We start from the raw sequence: 24,291 nt of genomic DNA, 5'->3' as shown, positions 1-24,291 counted from the left end.
TGATTACTTAATCAATTAATAATGCTTGGTTTTCACTCACCTAAGTATTTTGAGGGGTGCAATTTTTCACTCGCCATGTTTTTTCAAAAGCCAAGGACTGGGAAACACCTGTATGATTTAGGGCTTGTTTTTTTTGAGGAAAACTTGACATTCATGGAAGATTATCACTGTTTTTCACAATAAACTAATGTGACTTGAGATAGGTAAAGTATTATTGTATTACAAGCATTGTTTTTATTATATTTTAATTTTTTGCTTATCGTATCAAAAAAACATGACACCAGGATACCATTTAAAAAAGAAAATAATATCGAAATAAACCGCGGAACGCAAATTGGAAAACTGAGATGAATGGTCCCATCCCTGGTATATGTTATATATGAAAGAAATAACCTGGGAGAATTTTCATAATTTAGGATTGTACATGTATGTAAAATCTGTTGTGCCAGTATCTAGATTACTACTGTATTTTACTGTATAACATTTGTAATATTTTTTGTTTAAAGTACTTCAGAAGTCATAACAGCAGAAGACATCTGGACCGTTAAAGATGGCGCTACCCATGTTGAAAGTTCCTATCCAGTCGACGGCTGGTGCTATCACTATCCGCAATGAAAAAGGTAAGATCGCTCATCTTTGCATATACATGTACCAACGAGGCTTTAGGACTCACTGATTTTGGCACAACAGGGACTTTTATCATTTCTGAGTGCAGGAAGGTTGTTTTAGTTCAGTACTGTCATTAACAGAGCTCTGCTGTAGAGTTATCAATATTCAGAAATGCATTTCAAGTTATTTTAATCTAATTAACCTTAACATTTCAGTGGTTTTGAGGTTAAATATTTTGAGGTCAGCTGGTCTGTAGTTTATTTGGCATATATGTATTTATGGCACAACATTTAATTGCCTTGACAGTGATGCAATCTTGGGGCGGGTCGTAGCCCAGTGGTAAAGTGCTCGCTTGTTACACGGTCGGTCTAGGATCGATCCCTGTCAGCGGGCTATTTCTCGTTCCAGCAAGTGCACCACGACTGGTATATCAAAAGCTGTGGTATGTTGGTAAATATAAAAGATCCCTTGCTACTAACTGAAAAATGTAGCAGGTTTCCTCTCTAAGACTATATGTCAGAATTACCTAATGTTTGACATCTAATAGTTGATGATTAATAAATCAATGTGCTATAGTGGTGTTGTTAAACAAAACAAACTTTTAACGTTTTGGTGCAATCTGAAGCCCTGACCAACTACACCTGAACATGAAACACATAGTTAAATTCCACTTCTGTCATCTCAACAAAATGTATACATACATGTACATCATACATGTAATAATGTTTTTCAGTAGTGAGTTTATTTTTTATTTTTTATTTTTTGCAAAATTTATTTAAATATTAAAAGAAATGAATTGTGGTTAAATGTTTTGGGGTTTCTTAAGCAGTTTTTTTTCTTCTGCAAATTCTTCTTGAATGAGAATCAGCAAGCACCGGCAAGCACTCATGCAATTAACGCTGTGAAATTTGTTTTGAATATAGTCCACAGCTAAAAAGCTGTCGTGGAGAATTAAAAATTCCATGGCAATCTCCACAGCATTACGGATTGCCATGAGCAACTGCAGGGTCTGTTTTTGCGTGCACATTATTCCATAGGGGCAGGACGTGGTAAAGTGCTCGCTAGATGCACGGTTGGTCTAGGATCGATCCCCATTGGTGGGCACATTGGGCTATTTCTCGTTCCAGCCAGTGTGCCACGACTGGTATATCAAGGGCTATCCTGTCAGTGGGATGGTGCATATAAAAGATCCCTTGCTACCAATGGAAAACTAGCGGGTTTCTTCTCTAAGACTATAGTCGAAATTACCAGTAGCCAATGATATATAAATCAATGTGCTCTAGTGGTGTAGTTAAGCAAAACAGTCTTTAAACTTTAATTATTCCCTTGCAGGTGACTTGACTATGGAGAAGGTGAAGGTGAGCCGGTACGTGACGGGGAAGCGCCCGGAGTTTGCCCCGGAGAGTGATAGTGATGAGGATGATGAGCCGTTTGAGATGCAGAAGAAGGCTGTGGCGACCGAGAGGGCAGTGGAGGATGAGGAGGCTGACGGCGACGTGGCTGACAGACGGCTGCGCAGACTCCGCGACCGCAGAGCTGTCGACAGCGACGATGATGAAGACGAAGACAGGTGAAAACTGAAAAATCACATACAGTCCATAAGTATCGCACACAGTCAAATATACATGCAAAACACATAATGTAAAACTGAAAAATCACATACAGTCCATAAGTATCACACACAGTCAAATATACATGCAGAACACATAATTTACAACTGAAAAGTGTTTTCACAAAACTTATGTCCAAAATTGGAATAAAGATGATCACATAAACTGCTTGTTCGATATATACAGTGAATATATATACAGTGAATTTAATCGGTGATTTGCCATTTCTCCAGATTAAGTGGAATTTGGTGAATGTATTTTATTATTAAATTTCAAAAAAGCTTTCTTGAAAATTTAAGAAATACAATTCATTAAAGAGCCTTTTTTTTTTCCTCTGTGTGTGTTTGTGTGTGTGTGTGTATGTATGTATATATACTCTGTCAAAAAAGAAACGCATAGGCAAAATATTCATGGAATTATCTCTTTAATACAAAGTGGTATAATGTTGTTATTTATGATCGTATCAGTCAAATTTGACATGAGTATGTGACAATGTTCTTGCTATGGACTGACGGCAGTGAAGGCGTTTTCGTCACCAAACAGCGTCGTACAAGTGCGCTGAAATCAGTACCTTGTGTGGCCACCAGCAGCAGCAATCACTGCGCGACATCTCCTTGGCATAGACTGAATAAGTCTCTGAATCCGGGCACGTGGAATCCTAGCCCATTCTTCCTGCAGTGCATGTGACAGTTGCGGAAGCATCTGAGGCTCCTGGTCACACTGGCGTACACGTTTGTCCAGTTCGTCCCATAGATGTTCAATGGGGTTGAGATCTGGCGATCTTGATGGCCATGGCAGCAAATTAATGTTCTTATTCTGTAGGAAATTAATTGTTACACGTGCTGTATGCGGCCTGGTATTGTCCTGCTGAAAGAGTTCTCTCTGTTGATCCACAATGGGAAGCATGTGACAGCGAAGAATTTCATCCCTGTAGTGTACAGCTGTCGGGTTGCCTTGTACGAACACAAGTTCACTTCTGCCGGCGTATGAGATGGCTCCCCACATAATGACATTCCCTCCACCGAATCTGTCAACTTGGGCGATGCAGTTGTTGGCAAAATGTTCATGCGGCGTCTGTAAACACGTTATCCATCACGTCGCTGTAGAAGGAAACGTGTCTCATCGCTGAACCATGCTTGCCACCAGTTTCCCCAAATTCCACCCCGTACATTCGTGCACCAGCGAACACGTAAATGTCAATGTTGACGTCGCAGGATGGGGCCAACATACGGTCTAGCCCGTAAACCAGCTTCTTGAAGTCGGTTCTGAATGGTTTGTGCAGACTCCCTTCTCAAACCAGGTATGTGTCCAGCAGTGTTTGATGCTGTGGCAGTTCGGTGACACAAGTGCAGAACCCGGATGTAGCGATCTTGTGCTGCAGTTGTTATGCGAGGTCTTCCACTTCTGGGCCGGTCTTCAGCTAATTGAAACTGCAGGTACCTGTCCCAGAGATGTGAAATGGTGCTCTGATAGACGTTCATGTGATGTGCGACTGCTGACTGCAATTCACCTAACTGGAGGCGGCCTATTGCAATGTATTGATTCGGCAGGTTTAGTCTTGGCATCTTGTAACTCGTCTAAGTCGAAATGGAAATGAGGCATCATTGCGAGCATTGCAGCTTTAAATACCCATTACTATCCCAATCTTTTCCCCGAATTTCATGTGCATTCGCCAAAATCTGGACCATTCCATGCCGATTTCCTGCAATTGTCGCACAACGTGCCACAATGTGCATTAAATTTGTTTTAGGGTGCATTTGGGCATGCTGTCCCATTCCAGGAACATTAACAAACATGGTCATTCAGCAACATTGTACGAAAAAACTATATTTTGTAAAATAAAACAATTTTCTTCTTTCCCTATCACCTTTTTTGACATAATGTATGTATGTATGTATGTGTGTATGTGTGTATATATGTGCATGTATCGGAGGACACCTGGGCACCAGACCTGTCAACCTTTAGTCAAGAGAAAGCAGGAGGTGTGTGTTGAAAAAGCAGGAGATTTTGTCAAAAAGCAGGAGATTTTTTAAATTCACACAATTTAACCCAAAATCGCAAGATTTAAAAAAAACATTATTACAATAAGTTATATGAATACTTTATAGTGTCATATATACTTCTTAACCTTAGATCTTGGCATTAAAACAAATATATATATATTAAATTTTTTTTTTTTTTTTTTTAAGTTTAAATATTATTATGATTTAATACATATTTAAAAAAAAAAAAAATATTTTATCCAAAAATGTTAAGAACATGAACAAGAAATAAAAAATTTAATTAGTACATTTACGGTATTACACTTACAGCCTTACAGGTTGCGTTACATTATCATTTGTGGTTAGTGTACCCAAGTACCAAAGACAAATTTATATAAATCTTAAAAATTAATATTCAGTTTTTACTATAATGAGGAACGGTGGCGTGGTACTTATTTAAAATCATTATAATGATGCAATAAACATTGTATTTTGATTAATCATAAGTAAAACCTCATTACGGACATCGTGTGAAATATACCGGAATTATACCCATTTCCGTGAGTAACTTTATGTCAATGTCAAACACAACATTTTTTAATTGTACAAAAATAATTTCTTGAAGTGTACCCTTATAACCAACATTTTACTGCACAAACATACAAAATTAACTGACACAAGTATGTTTATACATCTAATTGGTATTTTCGTTGTCTTGCTGTGACATGTGATTTTAACATGCATCGTGTGTATCGCTGTCAACTCTGAGACTGGCAGTTCAGATTCGTCATAGTTGCATTATGTAATCCAGTGGGAAGACATTTTACAATTCAGAGGTGTTATTAGAACTAAATTGGATAGTTTTTGGTTTTTTATATGGCAACACTGAATGTCAATACACAGCCTGTTGAATTAGCGGCAACACGCTTCGTAGCCATTACGATGACAACAAACATTATAATAACACATCATTTTATAAACTCCATGTGCTTTTTTAACAATATGAATAGGCTATCCCACAATTCTCACTTCGGCAAAAGTTAAACAGTCGGGACAATTCGGCCTGTTACATTCTCAGAAACAGAAAGTAGTCGACATTTTCCGAATGAGAAAAAAAGGCAGAGTTACTTCCCTCTGTTATTTTGACAAAAGAGGATCGATTTTTTTTTATGCTTACAAAAATGTCATTTAACAGGAGAAACTGTCTCCCGCACAGGGGAAAGGAGATTTGATCAAATACCGGGAGACTCCCGCGGAATCCGGGAGGGTTGACAGGGTCTGCTGGGCACATGTGTACGTCTTTGTGTGTGTTATATTATTATTATTATATGTACAGCAGTGTTTTAGGGCTCCCATCCCTGACATTGCTGCAATGTATGTGTGTAATCTGGGACAATAAAATTAAAACAAATATATAAATAGTATATATATTTTTTTTTTTTCCTAAATTGCTAGCAATGTTTTTTTTTACTGTGATGGACCTCTTTAGTCTGGGCACCAATATGTTTGGTCAGTTTGCATTTATAAAGTAATTTGTATTTTATGTTGGGCTGGGCTCCAAATTGACCTGGTGAATATATTAAATTTTAAACTGATGGACAAATGGAATACTCAGTACAAAGACTCATAATTATATATGTTTATTGATGATTGTCAGCTGGTAGTATTTATCATGTAGTTTTTGATTAGACATTCATGTTTCGAAATATGACTTATCTCCCTTACATTATTAACAATGAAATCCGCCCTTTAAAATGTTATATTTATGTGATTTCTAACCAGTCTTTGCTATTGAGTATTTGAGTTTGGGTTTTATGAAACAGCGGTACAGAAAGGAATGATGGTTAAACAAGAAAAAGTTAGGTTTGTTTACCACACCACTACAGCACATTGATTTATCAATCATCGGCTATTGGCATGGGTTCTTTTATATGCACCATCCCACAGACAGGATAGCACATACCATGGCCTTTGATATACCAGTCGTGGTGTAATGAGAAATAGCCCAATGGGCCCACTGACGGGGATTGATCCTAGACCAACCATGCATCAAGCGAGAGCTTTACCACTGGGCTACGTCCCGCCTGATTTTAAACAAAGTTAAACAGCAGTGTATTCAGTTGATGCGATGGTTCTGTGGTGTTAAACGGCAGTGTATTCAGTTGATGCGAGTGTTCTGTGGTGTTAAACGGCAGTGTATTCAGTTGATGCGGGTGTTCTGTGGTGTTAAACGGCAGTGTATTCAGTTGATGCGGGTGTTCTGTGGTGTTAAACGGCAGTGTATTCAGTTGATGCAGGTGTTCTGTGGTGTTAAACGGCAGTGTATTCAGTTGATGCGGGTGTTCTGTGGTGTTAAACGGCAGTGTATTCAGTTGATGCGGGTGTTCTGTGGTGTTAAACGGCAGTGTATTCAGTTGATGCGAGTGTTCTGTGGTGTTAAACGGCAGTGTATTCAGTTGATGCGGGTGTTCTGTGGTGTTAAACAGCAGTGTATTCAGTTGATGCGGGTGTTCTGTGGTGTTAAAGAGCAGTGTATTCAGTTGATGCGGGTGTTCTGTGGTGTTAAACAGCAGTGTATTCAGTTGATGCGGGTGTTCTGTGGTGTTAAACAGCAGTGTATTCAGTTGATGCGAGTGTTCTGTGGTGTTAAACAGCAGTGTATTCAGTTGATGCGAGGGTTCTGTGATATTAAACAGCAGTGTATTCAGTTGATGCGAGGGTTCTGTGGTGTTAAACAGTACTCACTGGCCTGGTTTTAGGACATATATTCACAAGTGATAGGGTAAGGCATGAACTGTTTTTCTGGGTGGCACATCACAGGTGACAAGTAATGTTAGCCAAGACATGGGGATGAAAATGCACATATAATGTTAGTGGATATTGTGACCGGGTTTTGTGTGTATTTTTTCAGAGTGGCCCGTCACCGGCGAGAGGTTATAGAGCCAGAGGTTATTGAGGAGGTGTCTGAGGAAGAAGATCGGTTCAAAGGTAAAGATGAGGAAGAATCTAGCGAGGAGGAAGAGCTCGATGAAGAGGTTAGAGTCAGACTTTTTTTTAACCTCACACTGGAAATATATGTAGAGTAATGTCTGGAAATTATTAAAAAGTGGTTAATTAATTTTTTTTTTTATTATTAGCCAAATATTAAATGTTGTAGTCACTTTGTATTATGTAAAAAAAAGCTATTGACTAAATCAATGGGCAGGGTGAGTGTGATTTACATGTAGTGATTCCATATGAGACAACACTATTACCCATCTCTTATTGTGTAAAAGCTAAAAAAGAATTATTATTCTTTTGGTTGATGTAGAAATAATTCAGAACCGTGTACTTGTTTAAACAATTTTAAATTATTATACATATTTTTTTACACCTTTATTTAGCAAATATCAGAGGCTGTTTAATTTTAATTTCTCTTTACGACAGGAAATTGAGAGGAGGAGAGTTATGCTTCGTCAGCGAGCTCTTCAGAAAAGACATGAGGAGGAAGAAGTAAGTTGTCATCTCAGTCAGGGAGAATCCACAGGGTGGGGTGGGGGCTAGATGATTTATACTTAACTTACATTGAATTACCAAGGATCAGGAGGAGGAAGAAGTAAGTCATCATCTCAGTCAGGGAGAATCCACAGGGTGGGGGGGGGGGGGTGGGTGGGGGGTGGGTGATGATTTATACTTAACTTACATTGACTTACCAAGGATCAGGAGGAGGAAGAAGTAAGTCATCATCTCAGTCAGGGAGAATCCACAGGGTGGGGTGGGGGGCTAGATGATTTATATTTAACTTACATTGAATTACCAAGGATCAGGAGGAGGAAGAAGTAAGTTGTCATCCCAGTCAGGGACAATCCACAGGGTGGGGTGAGGGGCTAGATGATTTTTTTTGATTTTTTTAAAAATGATTTATTGTCCCCAGATCACGGGCAATGTCAAGGTTGGGGTGCCTTGAATCATTGTCTTACATTTCATAATATTTACATATAGTTATACATACGTAGTGCATACATACATACATACATACATACATGCACACCTACATACATACATACATACATACATATGTATACTCATATTACATATACCAATACTTAATATATACTTTCAAAACATAGTCATACCCTATTAATGTATATGTACACCCATAATTATCTGAAATGATTTTGATCTGAGAGTCAAAGATAAAAAAAGAAAAGAAAAATAGGGAAGAAAAGGAAAGAAAGACAGAAAAGACAGAGGGGGGAAAGAAACAATTTCTTTATGGGGTTCAGGCTAATTCAAAAACAATAAAATAATAAAATTTAATAAGCGAAGCAAAATAGTGTCTACCAGTTAATATCCACACTTAATGTCGTATAGAGAAGAAGCAGTTATGAGTAGATGTGGTGGATGTAAGATTCATAAAAGAGATAAATCTAGAATTGTATTTGCAAACAAGTTATGGTGTTTTTGTAAATAAAAAGCAATAAGCAAAGAAACCAAAGGAAAGGGTCCTAACCTATAGTTAAACTTAAAGAAGATGGTGTTTTTGATGTTATTAGTCAATACTGAAAAGGTTAAACCACTTTCCTCAGCATTAATTAAATTTGTCATGTTCACAGTTTTTAAAATAAATGTATCTTTCTATTTGAAATTTATTTTGCAATATGTTTTTTATAACATTAATATGAAGACTCTTGTTAAGTATTTTCATACTATAAAAGTAATATTTTATATTGATTAAAATCCAGTTAACTACATTGCTAAACTCACCATTTATCATACCAAACATAACTGTATGTTTATTAAGTGGAAGTCTGACTTCAGTTTTGTTAAATATCCATTTCTCCAACTCTTTCCACATATGTTTTACTTTATTACAATCATAAAACAAATGTAAGGTTTTAGGAACATTTTTACAAAAACTACATTTATTTGTATACATATTTACTTTTATTTTTATTTACATAATGAATCATATGCAGAAAGGTATTAGTATCTAGGATTCTATGGAGCAATCGGTATTGAAACCATTGCAAGGTAGTATCTTTTGTACATCTAAAGGGTATAACATAGAACTGTTTCCACATATAACAATCAAATGCTAAACCTTAGATGCATATTTTTTTGTGCCTTTGGTATTACATGATTATTATTCAAAACATTGTATATATCTTTACTTCTAATATTCTCATTTAGCATTAGATGATTTTAAACTTTACATTGAATTACCAAGGATCAGGAGGAGGAAGAAGTAAGTTGCCATCCCAGTCAGGGAGAATCCACAGGGTGGGGTGGGGGGGGGGGGGGGGGGGGGGGGGGCTAGATGATTTATACTTAACTTACATTGAATTACCAAGGATCAGGAGGAGGAAGAAGTAAGTTGTCATCCCAGTCAGGGAGAATCCACTGGGTGGGGTGGGGTGGGGGGCTAGATGATTTATACTTAACTTACATTGAATTGTGAGGGATCAGGATTTGTAATGATCCAATTTACTTACAGTCTAACAGCAAAACAAATGAATACAGTCAGACTGCAGTCTCAACCTCTGTAAACGACCATTTTGGTCAACATGAACTGGTATTGTGAGACTGGTGTGAATCTGTTCACACTGAGCTTATGATGTGTTTTAGTTTTAGGTTGACTTATTGTTTCTCTGCTCATATGTAAACATTTTCCATGAAATCAGTCTAGGATTAGTTTTGAGTTGACCATTTGTTTCTCTGTTCGTCTGTAAACAATTTCCATGATATCGGTCTAGGATTATGATTGAGTTGACCATTTGTTTCTTTGTTCATGTGTAAACAATATCCATGATATCAGTCTGGGATTCATTTAAGCGTTATGTGTAACACTAAGCTGTAAAGAACTCGCCTGATGCATGGTCAGTCTAGGATCAATCTCCTTCAGTGGATCCATTGGGCTATTTCTTGTTTTAGTCAGTGCACCATGGCTGGTATAACAATGGCCATGGTATGTGCTATCCTGTCTGTTGGATGGTGCATATAAAAGATCCCTTACTACTAATAAAGAATGTAGCGGGGTTTTTCTCTTAGACTATATTACCAAATGTTTAACATCCAATAAATCAGTGTGCTCGGGTGATGTCGTTAAAGAAATCAAACTTTAACTGTATGCTTTCCAGAGCCCGTGCATATAAAACTTTTAGAGTCCAGACTCAATCTCTAATGATGTCACACGCATACAATTTGTATGGCGTTGCCATGACATTCATGTCTCAGACTCTATTAGAGTCTCAAGTTTAGACTCTAAAAAGTTTTATAAGCACCAGGCCATAAGTCCCTGTTTAATAGTAGGAGTTAAATACCTGAGATCAGAGGCTGTGGTCAGTTGTGAGTTCTCTACGTCTGAGCTGTATAAAGAGCAGGTGTAATGAAGACACGTCTCTACCTCTGAGCTATATAAAGAGCCGGTGTAATGAAGACATGTCTCTACCTCTGAGCTATATAAAGAGCCGGTGTAATGAAGACACGTCTCTACCTCTGAGCTATATAAAGAGCCGGTGTAATGAAGATATGTCTCTACCTCTGAGACTTCCTGGTCCGGAATTGGTCACTGGCGAAGTCAGAGACTAGGTCCAGGGTGGACGTGCCTGAACCTATGTGGATATGGGCACGTAAATAGAGTTCCCATCCCATCCCATCTCTACCTCTGAGCTATATAAAGAGCCGGTGTAATGAAGGTACGTCTCTACCTCTAAGCTATATAAAGAGCCGGTATAATGAAGATACGTCTCTACCTCTGAGCTATATAAAGAGCTGGTGTAATGAAGATACGTCTCTACCTCTGAGCTGTATAAAGAGCTGGTGTAATGAAGATACGTCTCTACCTCTGAGCTGTATAAAGAGCTGGTGTAATGAAGATACGTCTCTACCTCTGAGCTGTATAAAGAGCTGGTATAATGAAGATACGTCTCTACCTCTGAGCTGTATAAAGAGCGGGTGTAATGAAGATACGTCTCTACCTCTGAGCTGTATAAAGAGCTGGTGTAATGAAGATACGTCTCTACCTCTGAGCTATATAAAGAGCTGGTGTAATGAAGATACGTCTCTACCTCTGAGCTGTATAAAGAGCGGGTGTAATGAAGATACGTCTCTACCTCTGAGCTGTATAAAGAGCTGGTATAATGAAGATACGTCTCTACCTCTGAGCTATATAAAGAGCGGGTATAATGAAGATACGTCTCTACCTCTGAGCTGTATAAAGAGCTGGTATAATGAAGATACGTCTCTACCTCTGAGCTGTATAAAGAGCTGGTGTAATGAAGATACGAAGATACGTCTATACCTCTGAGCTGTATAAAGAGCCGGTGTAATGAAGATACGTCTCTACCTCTGAGCTATATAAAGAGCCGGTATAATGAAGATACGTCTATACCTCTGAGCTGTATAAAGAGCCGGTGTAATGAAGATACGTCTCTACCTCTGAGCTATATAAAGAGCTGGTATAATGAAGATACGTCTCTACCTCTGAGCTGTATAAAGAGCCGGTGTAATGAAGACACGTCTCTACCTCTGAGCTATATAAAGAGCCGGTGTAATGAAGATACGTCTATACCTCTGAGCTGTATAAAGAGCTGGTATAATGAAGATACGTCTCTACCTCTGAGCTATATAAAGAGCTGGTGTAATGAAGATACGTCTCTACCTCTGAGCTGTATAAAGAGCTGGTATAATGAAGATACGTCTCTACCTCTGAGCTGTATAAATAGCTGGTATAATGAAGATACGTCTCTACCTCTGAGCTGTATAAAGAGCGGCTGTAATGAAGATACGTCTCTACCTCTAAGCTATATAAAGAGCCGGTATAATGAAGATACGTCTATACCTCTGAGCTGTATAAAGAGCCGGTGTAATGAAGATACGTCTCTACCTCTGAGCTTTATAAAGAGCGGGTGTAATGAAGATGTGTTTTGTTGTTTCAGGAGGTGCTACGTGTGGAGGAGGAGAAGTCTGATGGGGACAGTGAGGAGGAATCGTCCGAGTATGAAGAGTACTCCGACTCGGAAGAAGAAACTGGACCTCGACTCAAGCCCGTATTTGTCAGAAAGTTGGTCAAACATTTACTTGCTCTCCTCCGTCCTAACTAAACATGTTTGTTTGCTTTAACCCAATCAGTTAATATTTGAAAACATAAACTTATGAGCTGGACAGTAGCCCTCTCTTCTTATATTAAGGAATTGAGAATGTTTCAGGGAAAAGACTACTTTTATCATAGATTTATCTGATAAATTGTATTCATTCGGGTAGAGGTGTTACTGTTTGAGGTGGGATAAGTTCCTGCTGAAAGTGAGTGGTGTGTATAACTTTTGTTATTTTTTTTATGCTACAGAGTATCCTCGTTTAATCGAAAACCGTATGACTAAGAGGAAATGGCTGGTGCGCGTGCTCAATCATGTCAGGCTATCAATTTAACGACATTAATGTTTACCATGTTCAATTTAGAAATAAAATGTATAAAAAGGTAAGTACGCACATGTTATCTCTGTTCCGTCAAGAATTGCACCAGGTGCTAAGAAAACGTCATTTTAAAAGCATTATCGAAAACCGTACGTTATCATCGTAATGGCAACAACATAAAATCGGCTTTTCCCGCGAAAAGAGCAACATGACAGTCACGTGACCTGAAAGCGGCTGTCCGGTAGTGACCAGTCATTACTTAATTGGCAGTGCTAGCAGACGTGTTTGATTGTGTGGATTCCATCGTGCACCTTTTGCTGTTTAGGGATGCATTGCATTCAGTAAGATTCCAGGGTGCAAATTTTTTAATGAAATTTGTTTTAAGAAGTTGTTGTCGTATCAACGATCGAACATGCGCAGATATTATAAAATACCCGGAAGTAAAATAATACAGTTTTCGATTTCATACAGTTTTCGACAATTGGCGATGCATCATAATAACTTTCCATTAACACGATTCCATGCCTGTTTCATTGTGTGAGTTTCAGCACACGCAGAAATATGCTTTTTTTAGTGCGCTGAATACCTGCATATGGAATCGTGAATATGGAAAAGGTCCTATGTAAATGCAATGTTTCAATAAACTCGCTCGGAAACTTTGTGTTAATGAAAAGTGGGCCTACATCTCACCTTTTTTTAGACAAGACTACATGTTTGTAAGACTGTGTGTTAATGTTTTTCTCTGTGTGTAGACGAGACCGCGTGTTTGTAAGACTGTTAATGTTTTTCTCTGTGTGTAGACGAGACCACGTGTTTGTGATACTGTGTGTTAATGTTTTTCTCTGTGTGTAAACGAGACCGCGTGTTTGTGAGACTGTGTGGTAACGTTTTATCTGTGTGTAGACGAGACTGCGTGTTTGTGAGACTGTGTGTTAATGTTTTTCTCTGTGTGTAGACGAGACAGTGTGTTTGTGAGACTGTGTGTTAATGTTTTTCTCTGTGTGTAGATGAGACTCCATGTTTGTGAGACTGTTAATGTTTTTCTCTGTGTGTGTAGACGAGACAGCGTGTCTGTGAGACTGTTAATGTTTTTCTCTGTGTGTAGACAAGACCGCGTGTTCGTGAGACTCTTAATGTTTTTCTCTGTGTGTAGACGAGACAATGTGTTTGTGGGACTGTGTTAATGTTTTTCTCTGTGTGTAGACGAGACAGCGTGTCTGTGAGACTGTGTGTTAATGTTATTCTCTGTGTATAGACGAGACAGCGTGTCTGTGAGACTGTGTGTTAATGTTTTTCTCTGTGTGTATATGAGACAGCGTGTTTGTCAGACTGTGTGTTAATGTTTTTCTCTGTGTGTAGACGAGACTGCGTGTTTGTGAGACTGTGTGTTAATGTTTTTCTCTGTGTGTAGACAAGACCCCATGTGTATGAGACTGTATTAATGTTTTTCTCTGTGTGTAGACGAGACCGCATGTGTATGAGACTGTGTGTTAACGTTTTTCTCTGTGTGTAGACGAGACCACGTACATGTATGAGACTGTATGTTAATGTTTTTCTCTGTGTGTAAATGAGACAGCATGTCTGTGAGACTGTGTGTTAATGTTTTTCTCTGTGTGTAGATGAGACCGCGTGTCTGTAAGACTGTGTGTTAATGTTTTTCTCTGTGTGTAGACGAGACAGTGTGTTTGTGAGACTGTGTTAATGTCTTTCTCTGTGTGTAGATGAGACCGCGTGTCTGTGAGACTGTGTCTTAATGTTTTTCTCTGTGAGTAGACGAGACCGCGTGTTTGTGAGACTGTTAATGTTTTTCTCTGTGTGTAGACGAGACCATGTGTTTGTGAGACTTTGTGTTAATGTTTTTCTCTGTGTGTAGACGAGACCGCGTGTTTGTGAGACTGTGTGTTAATGTTTTTCTCTGTGTGTAGACGAGACCATGTGTTTGTGAGACTGTGTTAATGTTTTTCTCTGTGTGTATAGACGAGACCGCGTGTGTATGAGACTGTGTGTTAATGTTTTTCTCTGTGTGTAGACGAGACCGCGTGTGTATGAGACTGTGTGTTAATGTTTTTCTCTGTGTGTATAGACGAGACCGCGTGTTTGTGAGACTGTGTGTTAATGTTTTTCTCTGTGTGTATACGAGACCGTGTGTTTGTGAGACTGTGTGTTAATGTTTTTCTCTGTGTGTAGACGAGACCACAGTGTTTTTGTGAGACTGTGTGTTATTGTTTTTCTCTGTGTGTAGACGAGACCGCGTGTGTATGAGACTGTATGTTAATGTTTTTCTCTGTGTGTAAATGAGACAGCATGTCTGTGAGACTGTGTCTTAATGTTTTTCTCTGTGTGTAGACGAGACCACGTGTTTGTGAGACTTTGTGTTAATGTTTTTCTCTGTGTGTAGACGAGACCGCGTGTTTGTGAGACTGTGTGTTAATGTTTTTCTCTGTGTGTAGACGAGACTGCGTGTTTGTCAGACTGTTAATGTTTTTCTCTGTGTGTAGATGAGACCGCGTGTTTGTGAGACTGTGTGTTAATGTTTTTCTCTGTGTGTAGACAAGACCCCATGTGTATGAGACTGTATGTTAATGTTTTTCTCTGTGTGTAGACGAGACCGCGTGTGTATGAAACTGTATGTTAATGTTTTTCTCTGTGTGTAGACGAGACCGCGTACATGTATGAGACTGTATGTTAATGTTTTTCTCTGTGTGTAAATGAGACAGCATGTCTGTGAGACTGTGTGTTAATGTTTTTCTCTGTGTGTAGAAGAGACCGCGTGTTTGTGAGACTGTGTGTTAATGTTTTTCTCTGTGTGTAGATGAGACCGCGTGTCAGTAAGACTGTGTGTTAATGTTTTTCTCTGTGTGTAGATGAGACCGCGTGTCAGTAAGACTGTGTGTTAATGTTTTTCTCTGAGTGTAGACGAGACAGTGTGTTTGTGAGACTGTGTTAATGTCTTTCTCTGTGTGTAGATGAGACCGCGTGTCTGTGAGACTGTGTCTTAATGTTTTTCTCTGTGAGTAGACGAGACCGCGTGTTTGTGAGACTGTTAATGTTTTTCTCTGTGTGTAGACGAGACCATGTGTTTGTGAGACTTTGTGTTAATGTTTTTCTCTGTGTGTAGACGAGACCGCGTGTTTGTGAGACTGTGTGTTAATGTTTTTCTCTGTGTGTAGACGAGACCATGTGTTTGTGAGACTGTGTTAATGTTTTTCTCTGTGTGTATAGACGAGACCGCGTGTGTATGAGACTGTGTGTTAATGTTTTTCTCTGTGTGTAGACGAGACCGCGTGTGTATGAGACTGTGTGTTAATGTTTTTCTCTGTGTGTATAGACGAGACCGCGTGTTTGTGAGACTGTGTTAATGTTTTTCTCTGTGTGTATACGAGACCGTGTGTTTGTGAGACTGTGTGTTAATGTTTTTCTCTGTGTGTAGACGAGACCGCGTGTGTATGAGACTGTATGTTAATGTTTTTCTCTGTGTGTAAATGAGACAGCATGTCTGTGAGACTGTGTCTTAATGTTTTTCTCTGTGTGTAGACGAGACCGCGTGTTTGTGAGACTGTTAATGTTTTTCTCTGTGTGTAGACGAGACTGCGTGTTTGTCAGACTGTTAATGTTTTTCTCTGTGTGTAGATGAGACCGCGTGTTTGTGAGACTGTGTGTTAATGTTTTTCTCTGTGTGTAGACAAGACCCCATGTGTATGAGACTGTATGTTAATGTTTTTCTCTGTGTGTAGACGAGACCGCGTGTGTATGAAACTGTATGTTAATGTTTTTCTCTGTGTGTAGACGAGACCGCGTACATGTATGAGACTGTATGTTAATGTTTTTCTCTGTGTGTAAATGAGACAGCATGTCTGTGAGACTGTGTGTTAATGTTTTTCTCTGTGTGTAGAAGAGACCGCGTGTTTGTGAGACTGTGTGTTAATGTTTTTCTCTGTGTGTAGATGAGACCGCGTGTCTGTAAGACTGTGTGTTAATGTTTTTCTCTGTGTGTAGATGAGACAGTGTGTTTGTGAGACTGTGTTAATGTCTTTCTCTGTGTGTAGATGAGACCGCGTGTCTGTGAGAAAGTGTTAATGTTTTTCTCTCTGTGTAGACGAGACCGCGTGACGATCCAGGAGAAGGAGCGCGAGGAGCTGAGACAGAAGGAGATGGAGCTGGAGAAGAAGAAATCGGTGGAGGACAGACGCAAACAGACACTTAAGGTACACGGTCGTCTCATCTGCTGATCAATAACACAGTGGCACCTTCTTAAACTATGGCTGTTTGATGTCTAACATATTCACTGCTTGGGACTGACACCAGATATTGCTATCATTGTTTGATGTGTAACATACTGGTATTTCAGTAGTTGGTAAAAAAATACAGACAGAAAACCTCCTGCTGTCAAAAAAAAAAACAAGTTAAAGTTTGTTTTGTTTAACGACACCAATAGAGCACATTGATTTATTAATCATTGGCTATTCGATGTCAAATATTTGGTAATTTTGACATATTCTCAGAGAGAAACCCTGCTACATTTTTCCATTAGTAGCAAGGGATCTTTATATGCAACATCCAACAGACAGGATAGCACATAACCACAGCCGTTGATATATCAATTGTGGTGCACTGGACTGCTGTCAAACATGCTACTCCTACCAAAACAGCAGCAAAGGAGGATCTGTTGTATGCACTTTTCTATAGACAGGACAGTACATACCATATTTGTTGACATGTTTGGGATGTGATAAATCCCAAGTTCATTGAGAGCAATCAATCCTATGTCCCCCAGTACCTCGGGTGAATGCTGTACACACAAACAGACCTATATCCTACCCCTGTCAAATTATTAAAGTCTGTCCCTAGTTTCAAAGGTATAGTTTACTTAAAGTATTAAGTCATGAGGCCTGATCAGGAGGCTAAGTGCTCGCTGTTGCTAGCTAGACTGCATTTAACATGTAATATTACCTGTGATGGGATAGAACAGAATGGAATCCAGTCAAATTATTTCATGTTCACAATGAATGACGTAATTTTGGGAAGTGACATAACATAATGCGGCTTCCCCAGTATTAGCTCTGTGTAATCACTGAACAAAGACCAGCCTCGGTGGCGTCGTGGTTAGGCCATCGGTCTACAGGCTGGTAGGTACTGGGTTCGGATTCCAGTCGAGGCATGGGATTTTTAATCCAGATACCGACTCCAAACCCTGAGTGAGTGCTCCGCAAGACTCAATGGGTAGGTGTAAACCACTTGCACCGACCAGTGATCCATAACTGGTTCAACAAAGGCCATGGTTTGTGCAATCCTGCCTGTGGGAAGTGCAAATAAAAGATCCCTTGCTGCTAATCGAAAAGAGTAGCCCATGTAGTGACGACAGCGGGTTTCCTGTCAAAATCTGTGTGGTCCTTAACCATATGTCTGACGCCATATAACCGTAAATAAAATGTGTTGAGTGCGTCGTTAATTAAAACATTTCTTTCTTTCACTCAACAAATGTTTTGACATGGTCCTTGTTATTCATAAAAATATTATGGCTAAAAGAAATGATTAAACTTGCGTGTGAATCGTATTAATTTTACAAAACTCATTGCAGGATTTATGTATTATCCACACACTTGCTTGGGCAATACCAGAATCCTGACACTCGTTCTGTAAAATCAGTATGACACATAAGCTTGTATAATAATCTTTATTTATTCTCTGTGACACAGATCGTGGAGGATGAAGCTCGTAAGGAGTATGAAGAACAGCGGAGTATTATGGATGCGGCCGACCTGGTCGAGACGGATGATGAGAACGATGAAGAGGAGTATGAATCATGGAAGGTTCGCGAGCTGAAACGACTCAAACGAGATCGCGAGGAGAGGGAAAAGTAAGCACACTCTCTTGTTCTCATCTTCACATACACACAGTTTTCGGGGGTTTTATAAATAAAAGTTTCCCCAGTCCATTAACACGAAGATGACTCATACCAAGAAATCATTGTGAGTGGTTTAGATCCATCAACTATAAAAAATTTAATATATGTCTGTATATACTTGTAATGTGATATGGTCTACTTCTGACATGAGAGAGAGAGAGAGGGAGAGAGAGAGACAGAGAGAGAGGGAGAGAGGGCAGGGAGGGAGGGAGAGAGAAAGAAAGAAAGACTCTGAATGTGTGAGTGGATGAAGAATGAGTGAGAGTACACAAAACACTATTATTGGTTAAGTGGTATATTTTATAACATTGAAATGGAGATGGTACGACAAATTCAATTCAGCTATATACATAACATATGACCATGTAAACTGTAACCATAAGTTTTAAAATCAAGAAATAGCAGTTACAGAAGTGCACCATTGGTTACTATCACCTCACTGGAGAAACATTTGCTTTGTTGTAATTCAAGTCATGTTTTGCCCAATTTGAAGAATATTTGAAGACTGTGATTATGTTTTTTTGTTTTTTAAAAAGGACTGAGAAAGAGAAGTTAGAGATAGAGAGATTGCGAAACATGACAGAGGATGAACGACGACAAGAGTTCCGACAGAATCCGAAACAAATCACCAACAAAGCACCCAAGGGCAAATACAAGTTCCTGCAGAAATATTACCACAGAGGAGCCTTCTTCATTGTAAGAATTAAATTATTGCTTGCAGTATCTTTACAAAAGTGTTTATTGTTGGAACACATTGTACTGTAACATGTCCTTGAACCTGTTTCATATTTTACATTCCTTTCTTTTTCAGATTATTTAAAAACATATATATATATTCCCCAAAATATCCATCACAAAACAAAAAATTTACACAGCTTTATTGTGAAATAACTTTCTGGAAAAGAAATTAATTTTTTTTGATGTTCTTATTTAGCGTAGATTCATTTCTTACAAGTTGTTTGTCCATACCAGTATTTGCTTAACACTTTTACAATCTGTTGTCAAGTTTCCATTTGGTTGTCTGGCCTTGTCAGTATTTGCACAAGATCTTTACCCTTTGTAATCTGTTTTTGATTTTCAAGAATGAAAATTGTAATAATTATTTGTATTCACAAGTGGGGTGTAGCCCAGTGGTAGAGCAGTCACCTGAGATACACAAAGTCGCAGGTTCTATTGGCAATAATTCCATTTGATGATTTCAGTTTTTTTCCATCATTTCATTTCAACTTATTTTCATGCTTACATCTAATTACGGTTCAAGCGTGCTGTCCTGGGCACACACCTCGGCTATCTGGGCTGTCTGTCCAGGACAGTGGGTTAGTTGTTAGTGGTTAGTGAGAGAAAAGAGGGTGTAGTGGTCTTACACCTACCCACTGAGTAGTTAAAACTCGCTCTGGCTGTAAGTCGATACCTGGATGCGAACTCTGTACCTACCAGCCTTATGGCCGATGGCTTAACCACGACTCCACCGAGGTCGGTTTTTCTCCATCCCAACATGTGTCTAACAATTGGGATATCAAAGGCTGTTGAATGTATTATCTGTAGGAGAGTGCATACATAAAGATCTCTGCTTGTTTAGTGTCGCTAAATATTTGTCCCCTTTGTCCTGCAGGATGAAGATGACCAAGTGTTCAAACAAGACTTCTCGTCACCTACTCTGGAAGATCACTTTGACAAGACCATTCTACCCAAGGTCATGCAGGTAACACATCTTGCTTTTACTACCATCTTTGTCGTGAGAGGTACATAAAAACATTGTACAATACTTCTCATTGAAGTTTATCTTGCTTACAACCCTCATCTGTGTTCTGTGTTGGTCTAATGTCCATAGAAACTCAAGACAGTGGCTTACTGTGATCATTTGGTGTTGCACCAACATTTTAATTAACCTTTTTTTTAAAGTAAATTGAAAAATCTCTTTCAGCATATTGATTTTGGTTTGCTGTGTGAATACTTTAAAACAATTTAATAAAAATGCACCGGATTCATGCATTCAGTGTTCATCTGTATACATGGACTCTGGACTTCTACTGTGTATTAAAAACTGTTCTGGTGCAGCGAACATCTTCCTAAATGTTTCGAAAAGACGAGAATATCTCAAAATCCACACTACCTCACATAGTGGTGTCACAGGTTCTCAGTCGTTCACCACCACAGTTTCAAATACACGAGTAGTGATTTCAGGATTTTAAACCATTTCAAGTGTGAATGGTTTGAAAGTATGTGAAAATGCACCGGATTGTTAGTATTTATGCTTAGTATGATGTAAAAATTATTTCACAAAACCGATTTGGAGAAAATGTTGTCAAATTGCTTTCAGTGTGAACACGGCATATGTTTGATTAGGTTTGTGAATCGGTTTCTCTGCTGCATTTTCACTCACAGAGACACACACTTTACAGACATAATAAGAAATTAGCACTTATTTTCTAATCGTGAGGATTGTGTTGACTGGTTCGAACTGTGAATTGCATGCTCAGTGGAATCCGATACATACTAAATATGTTGATCAATTTTACTTCTTCAAAACAATTACTAAATATGTTATCTCCTTAAAACGCACATTTCTGTACATTGTCATGCACATGACGTGGAATTACAGTCTAAGCTGTTTGGATTTGAATACTTATTTTCAATTAATTTTGCTACATTTACTTTCTCTTTGATTCAGGTGAAGAACTTTGGACGATCCGGCCGGACCAAATACACACATCTACTTGACCAGGACACGACCCAGTTTGATTCCCCGTGGATCTCGGACACCGCACAGAACCTCAAGTTCCACACAGCGAAGGGCGGAGGAATGAAGCAGGTGTTTGACAGGCCGTCTGGCAAACAGAACAGAACATAGTGGCATAACATGGTGGCAGCATGCTGGCATAACATGGTGGCAGCACGCTGTCATAATTAGGGTTAATTAGGGTTTCGTTAATACTATTAAATGAGGCACCCATTTTATGTTCGTGACTGCCTGAAAAGTTATTAAAAATTATTTTCAAAAATCAAAATCCCTTATAGTTCACTTTAATTGAACTGGTCCACTTGGAAGTATACTGGTGGTTTTACATAAATAGATACATTTAAAATGTTCTACAAACTGTACTAAAGTATACAAAAACTAAAATGGTTATCAAAACAAAATGTCTCATTTAAGGATAAAAAAAATTTAATGTGGGGATTTAGTGGCAGCACACTGTCATAACATGGTTGCAGCACGCTGTCATAACATAGTAGCAACACAGTGTCGGTGTATGTGGACAAGTACGAAGATTTCAAGTACTTGAGAAATGGCAGCATCAGGAGAACTATGTGTATGAATGATTGTGGCTTGTGGAAGGTGTGTTGTGTGTTATACTGTATCCTTGTTTGAAAGCCGTGTGGATGAGATCTTCGTTTATTTGACAGGGATATGAACTAGCATGGAGCTGTTTGAAACTGTAGAGTTTCTTTTTATGCAGCTTCTTGCTTTCTCACATGAAATGTGAGACCCTGGTTGCAACGTTTTAAAACGGTGATTGTAATATTGATTTATGACAACTGAAATGCATAAAGTAAACATTGTGTTCATTATCATCATCAACAAGAAAAAAACATTTATGGCATGGTAGTTCGCAGATTTCAGATGTTCACTTTCAAGCAGATTGTTTGGAGAAAAGAAAAATATTTCAGTCACATTTCGGGAGATATTTGTGATAATGAATAACTTAAAATTGAAATAAATGTATTAAAGATTTTATCATGTGACTTCGTGTTGAAGTGCTTATTTGTGTCCTTTCTGGACTAGCACATAGGGTTATTATTAGCTGTATTCATTAAATTAGAGCAGTAGGGTATGTAAATGAACCAAAACGGTGGGGAATATGACTACTAAGCATCTTTGGACAGAGGTAACACCCCATGCTGAATTGTATACAATTTCTTAATTCTCATTTGTATTTTCGTAATGTACCAATCGCTATAATGACTATTGTTTCAGGCCCAATTATAAGTATGTTTGATGATTGGGACGCAGATCTGATAAAAATTAAGCTAAATGATAAAAGTCTACGAAATGCCACAGTGGTCGCAAAAAAAAGAAGGCTTTACCGAAGAAAAATGTAGTAAATGTATAGTCCATATACTTGTGAAATCATTATAGAATATTCACTATTGTTCCCACAAGTTTTCATCAAATATTCAGCATGTCAAATCATTAAAGTTCACTGATAATACTTGAGTGTTTGCCTCATGTTTTTATTTTTGGAAGACCACGTTCCACTCTTCGCTGTTATTTACGTCTGTCTTCTGTAAAAAAAAAAATTTGGTGATATAATATGAATATTATTATACATATTTAAAACCCCTGGGTAATAGTAATACAAACAAATATTCAGTAGGAAATGTAAAATTACAGAAATATTAAATATCCAAATGATAAAAAAATAATTAGCAAATGTAATTTAATTTTAATATACAGGGTTTTTGTTTTTTCTTCGTTTGTTTTTTGTTTGTTTGATTTCACATATTTAAAATCTTAGGTTTTAATCCAACTTTTCAGCAGTTACATTAAAAAAGTCTGTTCTAATTTTATCTTTATTTATACAGAGTAGGTAAAAAAAAGATTTACCCAAATACTTACCGAATACTACCGAATACTTACCCAATACCACTACTAACTATTATATCATCACGCAAGAACCCCTAAACCTGGATATTAGTTACACGTGTTTAATTATTATATTGATATTAACAACAACAATCATATTCATATTTGAATAATTAACATATTATTTATCGAATGTTTGCTTAAAACGCACTCCCACTTTTCGTCTTGGGAACATAACAAGAGGGGTGTGGATTTTGAGCACAATCACAAATAATTTCAATTTTTTCGTCAAAGTTTTAAATTTTTTAGAATATCTTTAAAAAATATTTTTAGACTTGCCCGCTCAAAAACTGCATCTAATAAACTGGTAATGTAAATATATAATATCTAATGACTAAAGGTCTTGTACCTGATTTGTCCATATAATCAAGATTAGAATTATAATTTTTTTTTAGTAGTTAGTAGTATTGGATAAGTATTGGGTATTATTACCCTCCTGGTGAAGATATAGCGGTGTCGTACAAATTTCGTACGCTATTACAAACTGTATTTTGATTTGTCAACGGAACAGAGTCGATTTCGATTGGTTGAACAGCGACCTTATTAGCATAACGGGACTATTTTTTTTCATTCACAATTAATGTCAAGGTCAGTAACATCCCACAACTTTTACTACAAATGTCATTCACCGATTCAGCAATGTCAGTCATTAAAAGTTTATGTAAACTGGACCGCGCGAGAAATATTCTTAAATAAAAAATAAAAATAAAATAATGAACAGGACAATAATTCAACATATTTATTTTATTTATTATGTGGATTTTTGGTCTACAAATTGTTATTGTCAGTTGTGATTTGTGAATTCATCATTATTAGCATAACCAGTGGGGTAACGGGAACATTTGTTTCTTGGGGGCGTTTTGTTAAAATATGGAATTATGCATTAGTTTTACCCATTTTTCACCCAATGTGAAAATAAACATATATTTATACATGTACCTTACAGCTTTTTTTAAATTAAAAAAAGAAACCCGATGGAAATTTATGAGGAAGTACGTCTACACCATTCCCATGAAAACGTCACTGAGAAGTAGCGGAAGTACAACGAACTATTTCTCAATGCAGAAGTACGTAGTCGTGCACCGGCTAGTTATGCAAATCAACCTCCGGTCTTGAAATACAAAATTGATTGATTGATTTATTCAT

General features: G+C 38.0%; 1 protein-coding gene across 1 annotated transcript in view; it reads left to right on the top strand.

Moving 5' to 3' along the window:
- Positions 1–22,244, top strand: part of LOC121380810 (microfibrillar-associated protein 1-like) — a 30,712-nt gene extending 8,468 nt beyond the window's left edge. Inside the window, exons 2-11 of the mRNA XM_041509792.1 lie at positions 507–620; positions 1,942–2,179; positions 7,113–7,236; positions 7,628–7,693; positions 12,121–12,245; positions 16,692–16,800; positions 18,292–18,452; positions 19,037–19,196; positions 20,113–20,202; positions 21,172–22,244. Coding sequence (XP_041365726.1) covers positions 551–620; positions 1,942–2,179; positions 7,113–7,236; positions 7,628–7,693; positions 12,121–12,245; positions 16,692–16,800; positions 18,292–18,452; positions 19,037–19,196; positions 20,113–20,202; positions 21,172–21,351 — 1,323 coding nt within the window. The 5' untranslated portion in view covers positions 507–550 and the 3' untranslated portion in view covers positions 21,352–22,244. The remainder of the gene's footprint in view (positions 1–506; positions 621–1,941; positions 2,180–7,112; positions 7,237–7,627; positions 7,694–12,120; positions 12,246–16,691; positions 16,801–18,291; positions 18,453–19,036; positions 19,197–20,112; positions 20,203–21,171) is intronic.
- The last annotated feature ends 2,047 nt before the right edge of the window (positions 22,245–24,291 follow it).

Source organism: Gigantopelta aegis, chromosome 9 (assembly GCF_016097555.1).
Source record: "Gigantopelta aegis isolate Gae_Host chromosome 9, Gae_host_genome, whole genome shotgun sequence".
In the NCBI taxonomy this organism is placed as follows: Eukaryota; Metazoa; Mollusca; class Gastropoda; order Neomphalida; family Peltospiridae; genus Gigantopelta; species Gigantopelta aegis.
The sequence above is the reverse complement of the archived record's forward strand: the minus strand, read 5'-3'. Positions and strand labels throughout refer to the sequence as shown.